The sequence below is a fragment of the Budorcas taxicolor genome, chromosome 1 (assembly GCF_023091745.1).
Source record: "Budorcas taxicolor isolate Tak-1 chromosome 1, Takin1.1, whole genome shotgun sequence".
Classification (NCBI taxonomy): Eukaryota; Metazoa; Chordata; class Mammalia; order Artiodactyla; family Bovidae; genus Budorcas; species Budorcas taxicolor.
In genome coordinates this window covers 1,572,531-1,588,288 of record NC_068910.1, presented here as the reverse complement: position 1 = coordinate 1,588,288, position 15,758 = coordinate 1,572,531, and the positions used below count along the sequence as shown (strand labels likewise).

General features: G+C 58.6%; 1 protein-coding gene across 2 annotated transcripts; it reads left to right on the top strand.

Annotated features, from left to right (window-relative positions):
• The first annotated feature begins 832 nt into the window (after positions 1-832).
• On the top strand, positions 833-13,820 carry HMCES (5-hydroxymethylcytosine binding, ES cell specific). 2 transcript variants are annotated; one of them, XM_052642756.1, is made up of 7 exons: positions 833-846; positions 1,113-1,318; positions 6,450-6,593; positions 7,262-7,387; positions 9,066-9,247; positions 11,842-12,034; positions 13,202-13,820. In XM_052642756.1, exons 2-7 carry the CDS (start codon positions 1,136-1,138, stop codon positions 13,436-13,438), a joined length of 1,065 nt encoding a protein of 354 aa, XP_052498716.1. In that variant the 5' UTR covers positions 833-846; positions 1,113-1,135; the 3' UTR covers positions 13,439-13,820. The 2 variants fall into 2 exon arrangements, with proteins under 2 accessions (XP_052498716.1, XP_052498710.1); XM_052642750.1 differs by lacking the exon at positions 833-846 and adding an exon at positions 873-891.
• Positions 13,821-15,758: the final 1,938 nt, after the last annotated feature.

Here is a 15,758-nt window from a genome sequence, read left to right as displayed (position 1 = left end):
TGGACCCCGAGACTGTCTCCTTGTCGGGCGCTTTCAGGAGAGCCACGTTCCCAGGGAGTCCCTGGGCGCAGCGCGGGCCGGGAGGAGCCGCCGGCGCGCGCGGGGCGAAGCCTGTCACGGGGCGGGGCCAGGCGGCGCTGGGGCGGGGCCAGGCGGCGCTGGGGCGGGGCCAGGCGGCGCTGGGGCGGGGCCAGGCGGCGCTGGGGCGGGGCCAGGCGGCGCTGGGGCGAAGCCTGTCACGGGGCGGGGCCGGGCGGCGCTGGGGCGGGGCCGGGCGGCGCTGGGGCGGGGCCGGGCGGCGCTGGGGCGGGGCCGGGCGGTGCTGGGGGCGGGGCCGGGCGGGCGCTGGGGGCGGGGCCGGGCGGGCGCTGGGGCGGGGCCGGGCGGCGCTGGGGCGGGGCCGGGCGGGCGCTGGGGGCGGGGCCGGGCGGGCGCTGGGGCGGGGCCATGCGGCGCTGGGGCGGGGCCGGGCGGCGCTGGGGCGGGGCCGGGCGGTGCTGGGGGCGGGGCCGGGCGGCGCTGGGGCGGGGCCGGGCGGTGCTGGGGCGGGGCCGGGCGGCGCTGGGGCGAAGCCTGTCACGGGGCGGGGCCGGGCGGTGCTGGGGCGGGGCCGGGCGGCGCTGGGGCGGGGCCGGGCGGTGCTGGGGCGGGGCCGGGCGGTGCTGGGGCGGGGCCGGGCGGCGCTGGGGCGGGGCCGGGCGGTGCTGGGGGCGGGGCCGGGCGGGCGCTGGGGGCGGGGCCGGGCGGGCGCTGGGGGCGGGGCCGGGCGGGCGCTGGGGGCGGGGCCGGGCGGGCGCTGGGGGCGGGGCCAGGCGCGGGCGCGCGAGAGCGACGGGTGAGCTGCGGGTGAGTCGCGGCGGGCGCGGGCGGCGGCGGCGCTCGGCTCTCAGGGTCAGCGGTCCTGGAGCGGGCGGAGCGGGGCTGGGGGCGGCGGCGCGGCTGGGCGGGAGGCGGCCCAGGCGGAGCGGGCTCCCTTCTGTCGACGGGCCGGGCCGGAACGCGAGGCGGGCGGCGTCCCCGGGAGCCGGGCGCGCGGGCCGGGGCCGGGGCTGGGGAGAGGCGGGCCGCGTGGGGCGAGGCCCGAGTCCGACTCCTTCCGTCCCCGCGCGCAGGGCCCGCGGTGGGGGCGCCGAGGATGTGCGGCCGGACGTCCTGCCACCTGCCCAAGGAGGTCCTGGCCCGGGCCTGCGCCTACCGGGACCGGCAGGGCCACCAGCGGCTCCCGGAGTGGAGGGACGCCGACCGGTACTGCCCCTCGTACAACAAGAGCCCGCGGTCCAGCAGCCCGGTGCTGCTGTCCCGGCTGCACCTGGAGAAGGTGAGCGCCGGCCTGATCTGGGTCGTTTAGGGATCTTAAAGAAAAGAAGGAGCAAGGGGATCGCTATGCCCCTGAGGAGTCCCGCTTATCAGATTCTCTAGGCTTAGGGCAGCGCTAACACTAGCCTACAACGCCTCTGATGTTTCTTGAACGCGGAAGCTTCTACCCTTTCTGCCTGTTTTATCTCTAACTGAAGCTAGGAACAGAGGTGTTTGGTCTGGTATTCCAGAGTTCCATTGCTTTCTTGTGTTTCTAGAATCTACATCTGTAGTGCTGGAGCGGTCAGCGATTTATAATGTTTTGCTTCCTTGCTTTATGTCCTGAGAGAGAGGGGGGAGTGTCTGTATGCGTGCAGTGTAGTAAAAGTGCTTCACTCCGGAGAGTGATAGTTTCTCCATGTCTTAGATATTTTGAATATCTTTGATATGTTTTAAAGTCCTGCTTGTTTCCTTCTTCAGTTTGGTCCCTAACGCAGGAGACACTTCATGAAGCTGCCTGAACCCCTGTTGCTCACTTTTTTCTTTTTCACATTTTAGGCCCCAGCGTGCAGCATGTAGGGAAAGTGTTCAGTGACCAGGGACTGAGCCTGCGCCCCCGGTAGTGGAAGCACAGAGTCTTAGCCACTGGACCCCCAGGGAAGTCCCTGTTGCGTGCTCTTCAGAAGTGTTGTGCTTATGTGGTAGTCAACAGGTTCATCTTTACGTTAGGAAGATCATATTTTGAAATCAACATACGAGATAACTGATTTTTTTGGTTGAGTGAAGCCATTTACATGAAATAGTTACTCGAGCCATTTTTAGTCGGGGCATACTTCCCTGTTGAAACTAAAAAACCTTTTTAATGAGCAGAAAATCAAAATAAATACTATGGGAAACCTTGACTGGGAAAGGAAAAAATAAAACATTTCAGAAGAAAGCATAGTCTGTAGACAAGGACCGACTGTATGTGGCGTCTCAGTGTTTAGCCACGGTTCTCTTTGTACCATGTCATTATCGAATGAATGTTAGCTGGAAGCAAACTTAACAGGTGTGAAGACAAGTGCAGAAAGACTGTGAGGGGTCCCAGGTTGCCCAGTTGGTGAGGGGCAGCTGGTACGAAGGCCCAGTCCACCCTTCCGCTCCGGTGATGCTTCCTGGAACCAGGAATGGGACGGTGGGGCTCCGGAGCACACACAGCCCTCCTCCCCTGTGAGTGCTGCGCATTTCCTGATGTCGTGTTTTGACGTCACCTCTCATAAATTTTATAAAGATCACTAGATTTCCTGATTTTGATAAATAGTGTTCGTTTATGTGAAAATGAAAAATTGTGGAATCGTAAAGCCAAATAGAATCATTTCAGCTTGTTAATCCACATCATCAAAGACCGGCGCTGTTCAGATTGTAATATTTGCATTTGAAACCGCCGATTTGCACCCTACTTCCCCTTCTTCCTGTCCAACCCCAGTGCTACCAGCTGTTCTGATCACAGGTCCGAGAGGGCAGAGGAGAAGATGAGTAATACTGAGCAGTATTCTCAGCATTTTGGCTTAGAAGTACTTTCTATTCATCATGTCCCCCCGTGGGGCAGCCCCTTACCTGGGTTTGGTTTACAGTTGTCGAGTGAACGACTCAAGTTAAAAGGCGATGCGTGGAATTTCTAAGAGGACGGTTTCCCAGCCTCGGCACTGCTGACACCCTGAGTGAAATGTTTGTTGTGGAAGCTGACCTGTCTGCATTGTAGACTGTTTAGCAACATCACTGGCCTACTTTGGAACCCCCCAAAATAATACTCATGTTGCTTTCGAGTCCCTTGTGGACATAGAGTGGTGAAATATGCCTCCCAAATACACATTCCCAGCTGAGATCAAAGCTCCACCTTCTCGTTTCGGCTTTTATACTATAAACAAATGTCTTTCTTGAGGTCTGTTTATTGCTGGGTTTTTTTGCATTTCTGTGCTTTTTGCCGGCGATCTCACTGTTTAAAATTGTCTCCAGGCGTAGTGGTAAAGTGCAGGCGAGGATTCCTAAAAGCAAGAAGGAGGTAACATGCCTTACAGAGAACATCGTGTGTCAGACGCTTCACTCAGGCATGAGTTACTGTGACTTGGTCATGAGTTCAAAATTAATGAACCAACAATATATGTTAAATAAAGTCTAACACATAATACTAAATATGGTGCACAGAAATAGAGAGAAGGCACGGTTGTATACGGACCAGTTAATGAAAACATCACTACAGGCTCCTGGCCACCTAACTCTGTATTTCCCCCGAGCAGCTCTTGGGTTTCCCTGACTTGCTGTTCGCAGTGACTTTGCGAAAGCTGACTGCATGTGGGACAAGCATGGCCTCTGTGGTGTGTGGGGGAGGGGTTGGCTCGTTAATACAGGCAAGGTTTTGAAAGAAATGAGACGGGATCTTGTGAAGAGCACAGTTGGGGCATTCAGTTCAGTTCAGTCGCTCAGTCGTGTCCGACTCTTTGCGACCCCATGGACCGCAGCATGCCAGGCCTCCCTGTCCATCACCAGCTCCTGCAGTTTGCTGAAACACATGTCCATGGAGTCAGTGATGCATTAGCTTGGAACAAAAAGGGAAAGCCTCCTACGATCCTATTAGATGATTTCCTGTGCTCTTGGAGCGCCTTGCTCTCAGCTCTTTCCATCCTGCCATCCTTTCTAGATACTCTTTCTTGGACTGCACTTTCCTCTCATTTCTCTTTTTTCCTTTTTCTCCACCCCCTCCCCCCCACCACCTCCCGCAGGTTCATCCCATGGTTGATTTACTCTCTAAGAAATTTTATCCTCATGGCTTCACCAGTCACCTTTATGTAGATTTTGCAGATTCTTTTTAGTCATAACCTCGAAAAATATTAAACTACCACGCGTGTGCCTACTCCCTGCCACACGTCTAACCAGACCTTATTGTTGCCTTTATTCCAGAGCTCAGCAAACCATGGTCTTCCGATCAAGTCCTGTGCGCTGAGTTTATAAGACAGCTCTATTAGAAGGCAGCCACGCTCACTTGCTCCCGGCTGCTCTGACGTGCCAGGGGTGCCAGAGTTGAGCTGAGCGGCAGCAGAGACTGTATGGGCTCTGCTGCCGCTGTTGCTAAGGCGCTTCAGTCATGTCCGACTCTGTGCAACCCCATAGACAGCAGCCCGCCAGGCTCCCCCGTCCCTGGGGTTCTCCAGGCAAGAGCAGAAAGCTTTTTTCTCAGAAAGCCACAGATGCCCACTGTCTGGCCCATCGCAGGAGAGCCTGCTTGTTCCTCTGCCAGGCCGCCATCTCCTCAGTTTTAGCTCCACATGCTCATTCGACGCAGGAAGCATCTCTCTGTGGATTTCATTCTGGTGACTCAGAACACCTTTTTGTTTCGTTCACCTGTGAGGAATTAGGGCAAGGCCTTGCAGGTACGGTTTGTCTCTTCCCTGGAGTCTAGGGTCTCAGGAGGCAGAAAGCCAGGGTCCTCTGGTCATTTCCCTGCATGGAGTTTTCTGGGGCAGCAGCACCTGTTTACCTGCTGCCTGTGGCTGCTCTGCCCCTGTCATAGTGGTTATTAACGCGCCAGAGACCGTGGCATCTGCAGAGTCGGCAAGACTTAGTATTCAGCCTTCCAGAGAGAAGTCTGCGCGCATCTGCTGTAGAGGCCTCTCCCCTCTCTCACCAGACCCACCGTTCCACTGCAGCAGAGCCCAGCACGCACGCGCTGCTCAGCCTGTGCCAGCCCAGCGTGTGTACCGAGAGAATAGTGTGTGCGTTTCAATCTGTCGGTCTCGTCAAATTCTCAGGGGGCCAGGTACCCCAGAAAAGTTTAGCAACCGTACGTTCAGGGCGGGGGCCCCAAGACTACCCTCGCATTTGGAGGTTGGTTAGAAGGCAGCATGTAACGTGGCTACGGTTTATTACGGTGAAGGGATACACAGTCGGGTCAGCAGGGGAAGAGAAGCAAGTAGAGATCTGGAGAAGCTCATGCCCAGGCTTCTTTACAATCTGCTCTCCCTCCCTGGCAGGGGACACACCGAGCAAGTTCTTTCTCCAGCAGTGAAAGAGGTAGTAACTCGTGTGCAGCGTTTCTGCCCAGAGAGACCCGTTAGACACAGGCCCCAGGTTTGCTGGGGCTGGTCACGTGGGCGCTCTGCCCAGCACGCAGCAGCCTCCCAGACGCCCAGAAGGAAAGCTGGTGCTCAGCAAGAACCTGTTTCCTGCCTGAAGCGGGCATAGGATGCCATCCCAGTCAGTTAGGGGAAGAGGGGCGCTCTCAAAAGCCAAGCTCTCACATGCTGCTTGAGGGCCAGCCCTGTGAACGGGCCTCCTAAAAATAGCATCCTAGGCTTGCTATATGCTTGCTGCGCGAAACCACTTCCTGCCCATTCTTGGCGCGGCCTCTGATTTCCCCTATGGTCCCTCCTCCCATCTCTTCTCTGTCCCAGTCCTGTTCTTCTTTTGGGGTCCAATCCGAGAACCCCCTCACCCGATCCCCCTTCTGCCCCTCCCAAGGAGCTGACCGCTTGGCCCCCTCTCACAGATCACTGTCCGCTGAACTTTCCCAGCACGCCTGTGGCACCACGTACAGGGCCGTAGCCCGTGGCATCGCCTTGCTCCGTGTTGCTCAGCGTCTGTGTGGCCTCACAAGGCATGGGGCACGTCTTCGGTGTGTCCCCGTCTTCGCACGGACCTTCCGTGGGATGCCTGTCGTGTGTGCCTTGTCAGAGCTGGGCCACGTGAGGTGCAGGGCCTCAGAGCCTGTCTCTCCTGTGGCCGGCACTGACTCCCAGCTTAAGGAGCTGAACCTCTCTGTACCCCCCACCCCCCGGGCAGAATGTCACCGTCCTGATAAGCACGGCTGCCTGAGAGCGCCAGCCACGCACGTCGTGAGAAAGAAGTCTTCAGAACTGCTGGCAGGAGCTCTCCCTGTCCACAGCCGCCGCCTCTGTGTTTCGGCACTGGCGGTGGTGGTGGGCAGGCCGCTCAGGCGTGTCCGACTCTCGCGACCCCTTGGGCTGTGGCCCGCCAGGCCCCTCTGTCCCCGGGGCTCTCCAGGCGAGAGCGCCGGAGGGGCTGGCCATGCCCTCCTCCACGTGGCGTGCCGCCAGCCCTCCGTAACGTCCGCGGGCCCCTCCCGTCTCCTTGCTGCACCGCACCCTTTCTCGTGGCAGGACGCCGACCCGTCCGAGCGGATCATTGCGCCCATGCGTTGGGGCTTGGTCCCCTTCTGGTTCAGGGAAGAGGACCCTGCCAAGCTGCAGATCAACACCAGCAACTGCCGCAGCGACACCATCATGGAGAAGCGGTCCTTCAAGGTGGGAGAAGGCACGCGTGCCGGCGGGCGCTCGGGCAGAGCTGCGGCGCCTTGGGCGCCTGCGAAGCAGCTCCAGGCTGTGCCCCGCTCGGCGCTGTAGAGTGCTGTTCTCCGTGCCCCGGTGGACGGAGCGGGGCTTTTCCTCCCACTCAACCGTGGGCTGCCGGGCCCAGCTGGACACGTGGTGCCCAACCAGAGATTCTTGGGTAGCGCTCGCGTCGCAGGACAGCTGGTGGTCCAGGTGGCTTCTAACCCACGTGTCCCGCCCTCAGCCGGGATGCGGGGACAGTGGGAGGCCTGCCCACGTGTCTCGTGAGGGTGGGCAGTCAGGCATCGCACGCGGCATCTTGCCCACCCTCCAGGGAGTGGGCACAGCCGCGGGGCTTTATGGCCCTTCCTCGGAAGTCCCAAGCATCACCTCTGCTGTGTTCCTTGGTTTTCACCGAGCCAGCCTGAGGTCACTGAGGGAGGGCACCTCATCGCATGTGAATCCTGCTGGGTGGGGCTCGCTGTGGGGGCGGCCAGCTTTGGAGACTGGCTCCACAGCGCCTGTTTCCTCTTAGGCACGTTATTTAATCTTCCCAACACCTGTGCACGGGCGCCTTCATGCCTATGAAACGCGACCTGCAGAGGAGCTGCCGCCCTGAGGTCGCCCGTGCTTTCCCCCAGGTGCCTCTGGTCAAGGGGAGACGGTGTGTCGTCTTGGCGGACGGGTTCTACGAGTGGCAGCGACGGCAGGCCTCAAACCATCGGCAGCCCTACTTCATCTACTTCCCGCAGATCAGGACCGAGCAGGTAGCGGCGGCGGCGGCGCGTCCTCTGTCTGGCTCTCGGGCTTTTCGGACGTTCGGTTGGGTGTCTTTCCTGTTTTTTTCTGAATTCTCAGCCATAAACTGTCTATTCAGATTTCCCTTCTGTCCCATTATTTCTTCTTTCTGGGAGTCTCGTTACACACGTGTGACTGGTGTGACGCTGTCCCAAGCTCCCAGGTGTTTCATAAACTTCGTTCTTTTCCCTGCGTCTCAGTCAGGGCCGTTTTTACTGATCTGTTTTCAAGTTCGCTCTTGCTTCTTATTCACTCCCGAGTCTGGTCCTGTTGATCTCTGTGTATCTTAGTTCCTTGGCCATCTGGCTATTTTGTGTATCTTAGATTTTTTTTCACTGGTTGCCAGACACAGGAGGTAGGAGAGAGACTGAGACGGCTCATATTTGTCGCTGGACGTGGACACGTGTGTCTGCCCTTAGGCTCCGTTGGTCTTGCCGGGAGCTGGCCTGGACTTGGGTTTCGTCGCACACCAGACGCTTCAGCTGTTTGTCTGGTGTTGCCCTGTGTTCAGGGTGAGGGTTGGTTTTCCGGAGGGTTTTCCTCAAGAGCCCTGCTCCCCACGCTTTGAAGCCCTCAGGACGCTCTCCCCAGGCACCCGCTGCTGCCCGTCACCCGGGGCCTGCTCGTCCACAGAGGCTGCAGAGCGCTGTCTGCTGTCCCGGTTCAGCCTCGTCTTAAGCGGAACTGTGGCCCCAGCTCTCGAGCTTTCTCGGTGAGCCTGCTGCTCCCCAGGGGAGCAGAGAGCTGTTCCTGTGGCCCTTTTGCAGCCTTAGCAGGGCTTCCCTTGACTCTTAGGAGTGAGGGGCTTTATCCCTTCTCCCCTGGCTCCTTAAGCTTTGTGCCACTTGGAGGAGAAGGGTGGAGTGAGGCTTCTTGCTGTCCCCGAGCACCTGGACACGCCGGGCAGGGAGTCTTCCTCTGTCCCGGGCCCTGTCTGTCTCGTGAGCACCCGCGGAGGCTGGTGCGGACGCCTGCAGCCCTCTCGGGCAAGCCTGCGCTCTGCAGAGAGCAGCTGGATGACTGTTTTATCTGAACGCTTAGCTGCGGCGTAAAGGAGGCCTCGTGTGCCTCCTGTCACCACTGGGAAGCCCGCAGTAGGGTCTCCTCTCCCTTTGGATGACCCCGTCTTTGCTTTACAGTTGAGGCTAAGTGGCTGCCCTATGACCTGCGTTCTCTGATGAGTTTAAGGAAAGTTACGGTTATGGAGAGTCTCTACCTGTTCTTGTCAAGGGGAAGGCTGGAGGCGACTCTCCAGCCTTTGGAAGCTGGGAACTGAATCTTGAAGGCAGGTGGGAGTTAGCACGTTGAGCTCGGGCAGAAAAGACCTTTCGGGCAGGAAGAGGAAAGTTACTTCCCCGACCTGAAGGCTTTGTTTACAGACAGCTGGGCGGGTCACACGTTCCCCTTGGGCGTGAAAGCTGTAGTGAGGCTCCAGACCCCGGAAGGCCTGAGTGCCCACGGGAGGTGTTAGACCGTATGCTGAAAGCATTCCGGGGCCATCAATCTACTGCCTCGGGGAGGCTCTGCCACCAAGCCTCGGTCCTCTGACGGCGGGTCCAGGGCCTCCGTGCTGAGATGACGGCCGTGGTGTCGCCTGCAGGGGAGGGCGGCCGCGGACTGCCTGACCTGCCGTGGGTTTGCTTCCAGTCCGAGCAGGTGGGCGCTGTGTCCAGCCCCGAGGACTGGGAGAAAGTCTGGGACAACTGGAGGCCGCTGACCATGGCCGGGATCTTTGACTGCTGGGAGCCGCCGGCGGGCGGAGACGGTCTCTACTCGTACAGCATCATCACCGTGGACTCCTGCAGAGTCCTGAGCGACATCCACAACAGGCAAGCCGCACGCCCCGCGCCTGCGTTCAGAGGGGCTCGGGGCGGGGGTGTCGTCTTTCGGTTTAAACAAGCAGCTTTTGGCATTCAGAGTTTCTGCATGCGCAGATTTAGAGAGTCGGAAACGAAGCCTGATTCACACGATACAGGTACAGTCTGCGTGAGGCTAACATGACACCCGTTCCTGGAAGTTGCCACGCTATGCAAAACTGCACAGTGAAATCCAGAGAACTTACAGAAAAGTGGGAATAAGGGGACAACACTTAAACATTTTGTCAGTGACCCAGTTAAAAAAATAACAGGAATCTAATACAACCCGTACTACAGATGCGCGCATTCTGTGGTTAAGAAGTACCAAGAAGCTACAGTGAATATGGCGCCACACCTCAGAAAGGCCTGAGGTCAGCTTGTGCTGGAGGAGTCGCAGTTTGCGACTTACTGTGGCGTGGTGGGAGGAAGGTGATGGAGTGATTGTCTTTTCCGGTCTTAAATCCTGGGGTGTGTTCTTCTGCTTTTGAACTGTTCCTTCAAGGCTGGCCTTCAGAGTAGATGCATATTTAATCAGAACCGAACTGAGGCGATGGGCCGCCTCCCCCAGTTAGCTTCAGCCCCCCGCCTGGAGCCGCGCAGACCGCCGTCAGAGGCCTGAGAGGCGCCCCCCGCCGCCAAGCTCTTTGTGTACAGACAGCGCGTTCTCTTTGTGGGAAAGGCCCCCTTTTTCTCACTGTTTGGCTTTATCGGCATACTGAGAAACCTTCCCGCCGCGTCTGTCCCTTCGAGCCTGGTCGGTGCGCCTCTCCACGCTGCTGGCACCTGTCCTGGCCGTGGGTATTCCTTTCTCCAGCCCCCTCACTGCTGTGGGTCCTGTGTATCTGTTGCCCAGGAGATACCACATGCTCTCTCCCTGCTTTCAGGAGCGTCGTTTAGTCTGTCAGTTGTGTCCAGCTCTTTGCGACTCTGTGGACTGTAACCCGCCAGGCTCCTGTGTCCATGGGATTTCCCAGGCAAGAGTACCGAGTGGGCTGCCGTTTCCTTCTCCAGGGGATCTTCCCAGCCCAGGGATCAAACCTACGTTTCCTGCACTGGCAGGTGGATTCTTTACCACTGAGCCACCTGGGAAGTCTGGCTTTCAAGATGGTTTATTATTATTTCACCCTTCTCCCCAAGACTTACACGTTTTCCGTTTTCGTGCACTGCTTAGAATGTCTGAGCCAGGAAGCTTAGACGTGTTTGAGGTGTTATACGAGCAGGTTTTTGAACAGAAGCGTTTACAAGGGCAAAGTGAGAGCAGACCGCCACTTTGGAGGAGACCGTGCGCTGAGCCGAGGCGGCCAGCAGCGTCTGAGGCGCAGGCTTCGTGCCCTTGCAAGGTTCAGCTCAGCAGCGTGACGCGTTCTGTGTTCACATTGGGTTTCCTCACAGATGAAACAGTGTATAAGCAAATGCAAAATTTGCATTATGCTTGAATTGCTGTCTAATAGCCAATCCCACTGGAATAAGTTTTCATTTTAAAAACAAGCATTAGCAGAACTGACATACTTGTGTGATGATTTCAGGATTTTTGCCAGGTCTCAGTGCCCTCAGGGGTAATTTTATGATGTTTTGCTGAGAAGAATCCAGTATGGCACATATTAGGTTATCTATTTTAACCCCTTTGTCCTAAGCATTCTGTCTGAAATGATGCTTTCCTGGGATATAATAGTTCTAGTCTTGCTAATTCACCTTAAAATAAAGTCCTATTTCATCAAATCTAAGATTCTGTTCCACTGTGTTATACAGTTAAGAAAAGTAAACTGCTGCCAAGTATTGCCAATGAAGTTGTGATTCAGTGCAAAGGTGCCATCCATTGTAAATCCAGATGGCAGAGGGTTAAAAATACTGCTTAAAAGTATATCCTGGGAAGATTCCCTGGCAGGCCGGCGGTTAGGACTCCATGCCGCCACTGCTGAGGGCCTAAATTTGATCCCTGAGAAACTGAGATCCTACAAGCTGTGTGGTGCAGCCAAAAAATAAAATAGTAAAGCAAGTATGTGTTTAATTTGTTGAAGCAACAATAATTATTAAAAGTAACATTCATGCATTTCTCTCCTAAATTCAACCATACCATCCCCCAATAAAGTGTGTACATGCTTTGCACTGGCCTAGAGCATAAAATTGGAAGCTAACCAAGAGCTCTTTTCCTAACGTCTTGTGGGTACCAGGAGTCGTCTGGGGAGGCCTCTTCACTTTTCTGAGCCATTTCGGTCACAGTTTTATAAATAGCTCTTCCTTACATAAGCCTGCCGTGGGTGGGAAGGCTGGGGTCTTCATGACAGACAGGTTTTCCAGGCTTTGTTTCCCCTTGGAGTCTAGGCCGGGGCGCCGTAAAGGTCGCCAGTCTGCAGCGTTTGCACAGGAGGGCACCCACTTGCAGCACCGGGCACGGTCTTCGCCACCACACTCTGAGCTGGCTCTCCTGTGCTGAGCTCCGTGCCCTGTTGTTCCCGGGGGCACGGGGCAGCGTGCAGGGTGCAGGCGTGGAGAGGGGGGTAGCCTGTGCCTCAGCTGACTAGACTCCCCCCGGTGCCCCCGACCCCTGTCTTGCGCTCACCCCCCAGGATGCCTGCCATACTGGATGGCGAGGAGGCGGTCTCTAAGTGGCTGGACTTTGGTGAGGTCTCAGCTCAGGAAGCTCTGAAGTTGATCGGCCCCACGGAGAACATCGCCTTCCACCCGGTCTCGTCCGTGGTGAACAGCTCCTGGAACAACACTCCCGAGTGTCTGTTCCCGCTCCACCTGCTGGCCGGAAAGGTAGGGCCCGGACGCCCACTGTCCCTGCCAAGCTCCGCCTGCTGCGAGGGGCCTCTCAGTGCACCCTGGGACCTTTACCGCCAGACACTGAATCCAAAGCACCCACAGTTCGTCCCCCTGTGCACAGCAAGGCGGCCCAGGGTGTGACCCTCAGAGCGGGCTGCGGGTCGGCCCGGTGCGTGCCTGTCCGTGTTCAGGCTGGGCCGGGCCTTCTGTGACTTCACGAGGCTGCTCGGGTGGGTCTGATAAGCCCCCTTTGAGCACTCCTCCTCTGGAGGGTGACTGTGAAAAGGACAGAGGGGCCCTGACCAGAACCGTCTCTTGCCACCCGAATGGGAGATGTGTTTCCGTCTGTTTTCTCTGCTTTCCCAGCTCCAGGATGGGGGGATTTCAGTCCTCGTTCTCCTTCAGGAGACTGGAGAGCGTTCCTGTGAGGAGCACAGGCTTTAGGGTTGGCGGGGATCGCGGGGCTGTATTTTGAAAGGAAGGTGGACAGACAAGAGGCCTGGGTGATAAGCCCCAGAGCAGCAGTTGGCCCCGCCGACACCTGGGGTGAGGCGTGGGGGCGGCAGCTGCTCCTCGGGGGCCAGAGGACGGGGACAGCTGGAACCACGGCCCCCGCCCTGTCTCCCTCAAAGCCTCTTACGTTTTCACACTCGCAGTCAGCATCAGCCTTTTTCTCTCGGTTCTCTCAAAGCCTTGTATCCCTGGTAGCGCTTTTCGTTACCTGTCTCTCAAAAAATGCAACTATAGATACTCATTTTGCACCAGACCCGCCCCCACGTTTGCCACCGTCTTCTCTGCAGAATTCGCGCTCTGGAGAGCTGGCATCCTGTGCTGGGCTCGGGCGCAGGGGGCAGCAGGCCCCTCTCGCCCAGCCTCTGTCTGAGGGGTGCTCGCCCTCCAGCTTGCTCCCTGCACGGCCTTCTCAGGCCGAGTGACGCTCTTTCTCCTGCGCTTGCTTCCTCCTCTGCCCCGGTTTGGAGAGCCTGCCCGCTATCTTCTGTGGCCGGTCTCGCCCACCACGAGCTGCCCCCTCTCCCTTCCGGCCCTGGGAACCCACCCTGCTCCCCTCCTCGTGCCCAGGTCGGTCCCTCACGCAGCGCCTCTTCCCCACTTTACCGGGAGCTCGAGCTGGGGGTCTGAGCTGCTGCTGCTTTCTCCTAGGAGCTCAAGGTGAGTGCCAGCAGCCAGAAGATGCTGCAGTGGCTGGCCACGAAGTCACCCAAAAAGGAAGAGCCCAAAACACCCCAAAAGGCAGAGTCAGATGCGCCCCAGTGGTCCAGCCAGTTCCTGCAGAAGAGCCCAGTAACCCCCAAGAGAGGCAGCGCCAGCCTCCTGGAGCGATGGCTGAAGCGGGGTCAGGAGGAAGAGCCTGTGGCCAAGCGGCCTCACACGCAGTAGCTCAGGCTTTCCGGAGACCGCGGCCGAGGGGCACAGCGCTGCATACCGCGTGATCACAGGTCATGTGTGTGGGTGTGTGTGGTGTGTGTGTGTGTGGGAGGGAGTTCCCAGGCCGAGGTGTGCTGTGAATAGTGTGTGATCACAGGTCATGTGTGTGTGTGTGTAGCGGGGGGGGAGTTCCAAGCCCAGAGGTGCTGTGCTGAATCCTGCTGTGATCACAGGTTGTTTGTGTGGTGTGTGTGTGTGTGGTGTGTGTGTGTCTGGTGTGGTGGTGGGGGAGTTCCAAGCCCAGAGGTGCTGTGCTGAATCCTGCTGGGATCACGGGTCGTGTGTGTGTGTGGTGTGGTTGTGTGTGTCTGGTGTGGTTGTGTGTGTCTGGTGTGGTGTGGTGTGGTGTGGTTGTGTGTGGTGTGGTTGTGTGTGGTGTGGTTGTGTGTGTCTGGTGTGGTGTGTGGTGTGTGGTGTGTGTGTGTGTGTGTGTGTGTTGGGGGAGTGCTGTGCTCAATCCTGCTGGGATCACGGGTCGTGTGTGTGTGGTGTGGTTGTGTGTGTCTGGTGTGGTGTGGTGTGGTATGTGGTGGGTGTGTGTGTGTGTGGTGTGGTTGTGTGTGTCTGGTGTGGTGTGGTGTGGTATGTGGTGGGTGTGTGTGTGTGTGGGTGGGTGTGTGTGTGGGTCTGGTGTGGTGTGTGTGTGTGTGTGTGTGTGTGTTGGGGGAGTGCTGTGCTGAATCCTGCTGGGATCACGGGTCGTGTGTGTGTGTGGTGTGGTTGTGTGTGGTGTGGTTGTGTGTGTCTGGTGTGGTGTGGTGTGGTGTGGTGTGGTATGTGGTGTGTGTGTGTGTGGGTGTGGGTGTGTGTGTGTGTGTTGGGGGAGTGCTGTGCTCAATCCTGCTGGGATCACGGGTCGCACTTGTGGGGGCTGGCGGGCGGCGGACTGGCTGCCATCATAGCCCGATGTTGGTTCAGGGTCTCGGCCTCCCCGGGCAGTGCGTGCTGGCTGCGACCAGGACTGCCCGGCGGGCTGGGCAGGCAGCCCGGGAAGAGGCGCGGGCCACCCCCATCAGTTCCGAGGGAGGGGAGGGAGCGCTGGCCCACAGCCCTCTCCGGGTGGCCGGGTGGCCGGGTGGCCGGGTGGGCCCTCCCTCGGAGCCTGTCCCTACTGGCGGTTCTCAGCAGAGGCTGTATTCTGCTCAGCCTATGGGCTCTTTCAGTGTTTGGGAGTTAGGTTCTTAAAACATTGTCTTGTTTTCTGAATAAACTGTATTTGATAACCTGTCTAGAAAATGCAGCCGGTGGGAAGAACTCTGATCTGCTTCCTCCTGGCCACGGTCCTGGGGAATGATTTTGTCACAAGTAGGGGGGCAGCTGGGGTTTTTGTTGGCAAAACTGCTTTTTGGTAAACAATAAAGACTTGGCTAAGGGGCTCTTTATTGAGTCTTTTTTCACTCTTAATACCTGGAAGTTGTCTGAATCCACTGGCTTAAAGCAACCAGACGGAGCGCCTGCCGGGCAGGAGGGGCTGCGGGGGCGGGCGCGCAGGTCGGGCGCGAGCCCAGCCCCGGCTCAGGTGCGGAGCGCACGGACCGGGACACGCGTCGGAGGCGGCCACCCGCCCAGCCTGGCCGGCGCCCCCACGTTTGCTCTGCAGGCAGATGTCCCTCTGTGTGGCTGTGGCCGGCCGCCCCTCGCCCAGATGCTTGGATCCGCGAAGGCAGGTTGCGCGCCGCTCTGCAGGCTCACCCGGGCGCCGCGTCTGGATGGGGGGGCGCCGACGCGGGGTGGGGCGCGCCGAGGCGGAGGGACCCGTCGGCTCCAGGGCGAGCCCCCAGGACGTCCGCCCCGCCGCGCAGGTGTCCCGGGCGCTGCTGCAGACCGGCGCCTCCGCCGCCGAGCCCCGGCCCGCCAGCCCGATCCGGGTCTATGCAAATCAGGGATCGCAACGCCGCCAATCAGAGCGGGGCCCGGCGCTGCTCCTGCCAATGGCGGGGCCGGGGGGCGGGGCCCGCGCGGCCCGGGCTCCCCGGTTCCTCTTCCGGGGCCGCGGAGGGTGTCCTGGAGCCGGCCCCGCGGAGGGGCGGGCGCTCTGCTCCGGCTTCCGTCTCCTCTGGGCTCTTCTGCTTGGAGTGAGAGACTTTACAAATACACTGAACGTGCGGGAATGTCGACTGTGAAGACTTGTCACGTTTCCTTCGTTTAGCAGAGCAGCAAGAGGGAAATCTCCTTGGTTTTCCGCACTCTTTTCTTCCGGAGTTGGCAGTTTGATGGGGGCTTTCACCACACAGCATGTGATGTTCCCAGAGTGTGCGTGCTTTTCATTCCG

Coding starts and splice junctions, on each gene's coding strand:
- HMCES (XM_052642756.1), top strand. CDS start 1,136: ATGTGCGGCCGGACGTCCTGCCACCTGCCCAAGGAGGTCCTGGCCCGG. Junction 1,319..6,449: donor CCCGGCTGCACCTGGAGAAG/GTGAGCGCCGGC, acceptor TTCTCGTGGCAG/GACGCCGACCCGTCCGAGCG. Junction 7,388..9,065: donor CGCAGATCAGGACCGAGCAG/GTAGCGGCGGCG, acceptor GTTTGCTTCCAG/TCCGAGCAGGTGGGCGCTGT.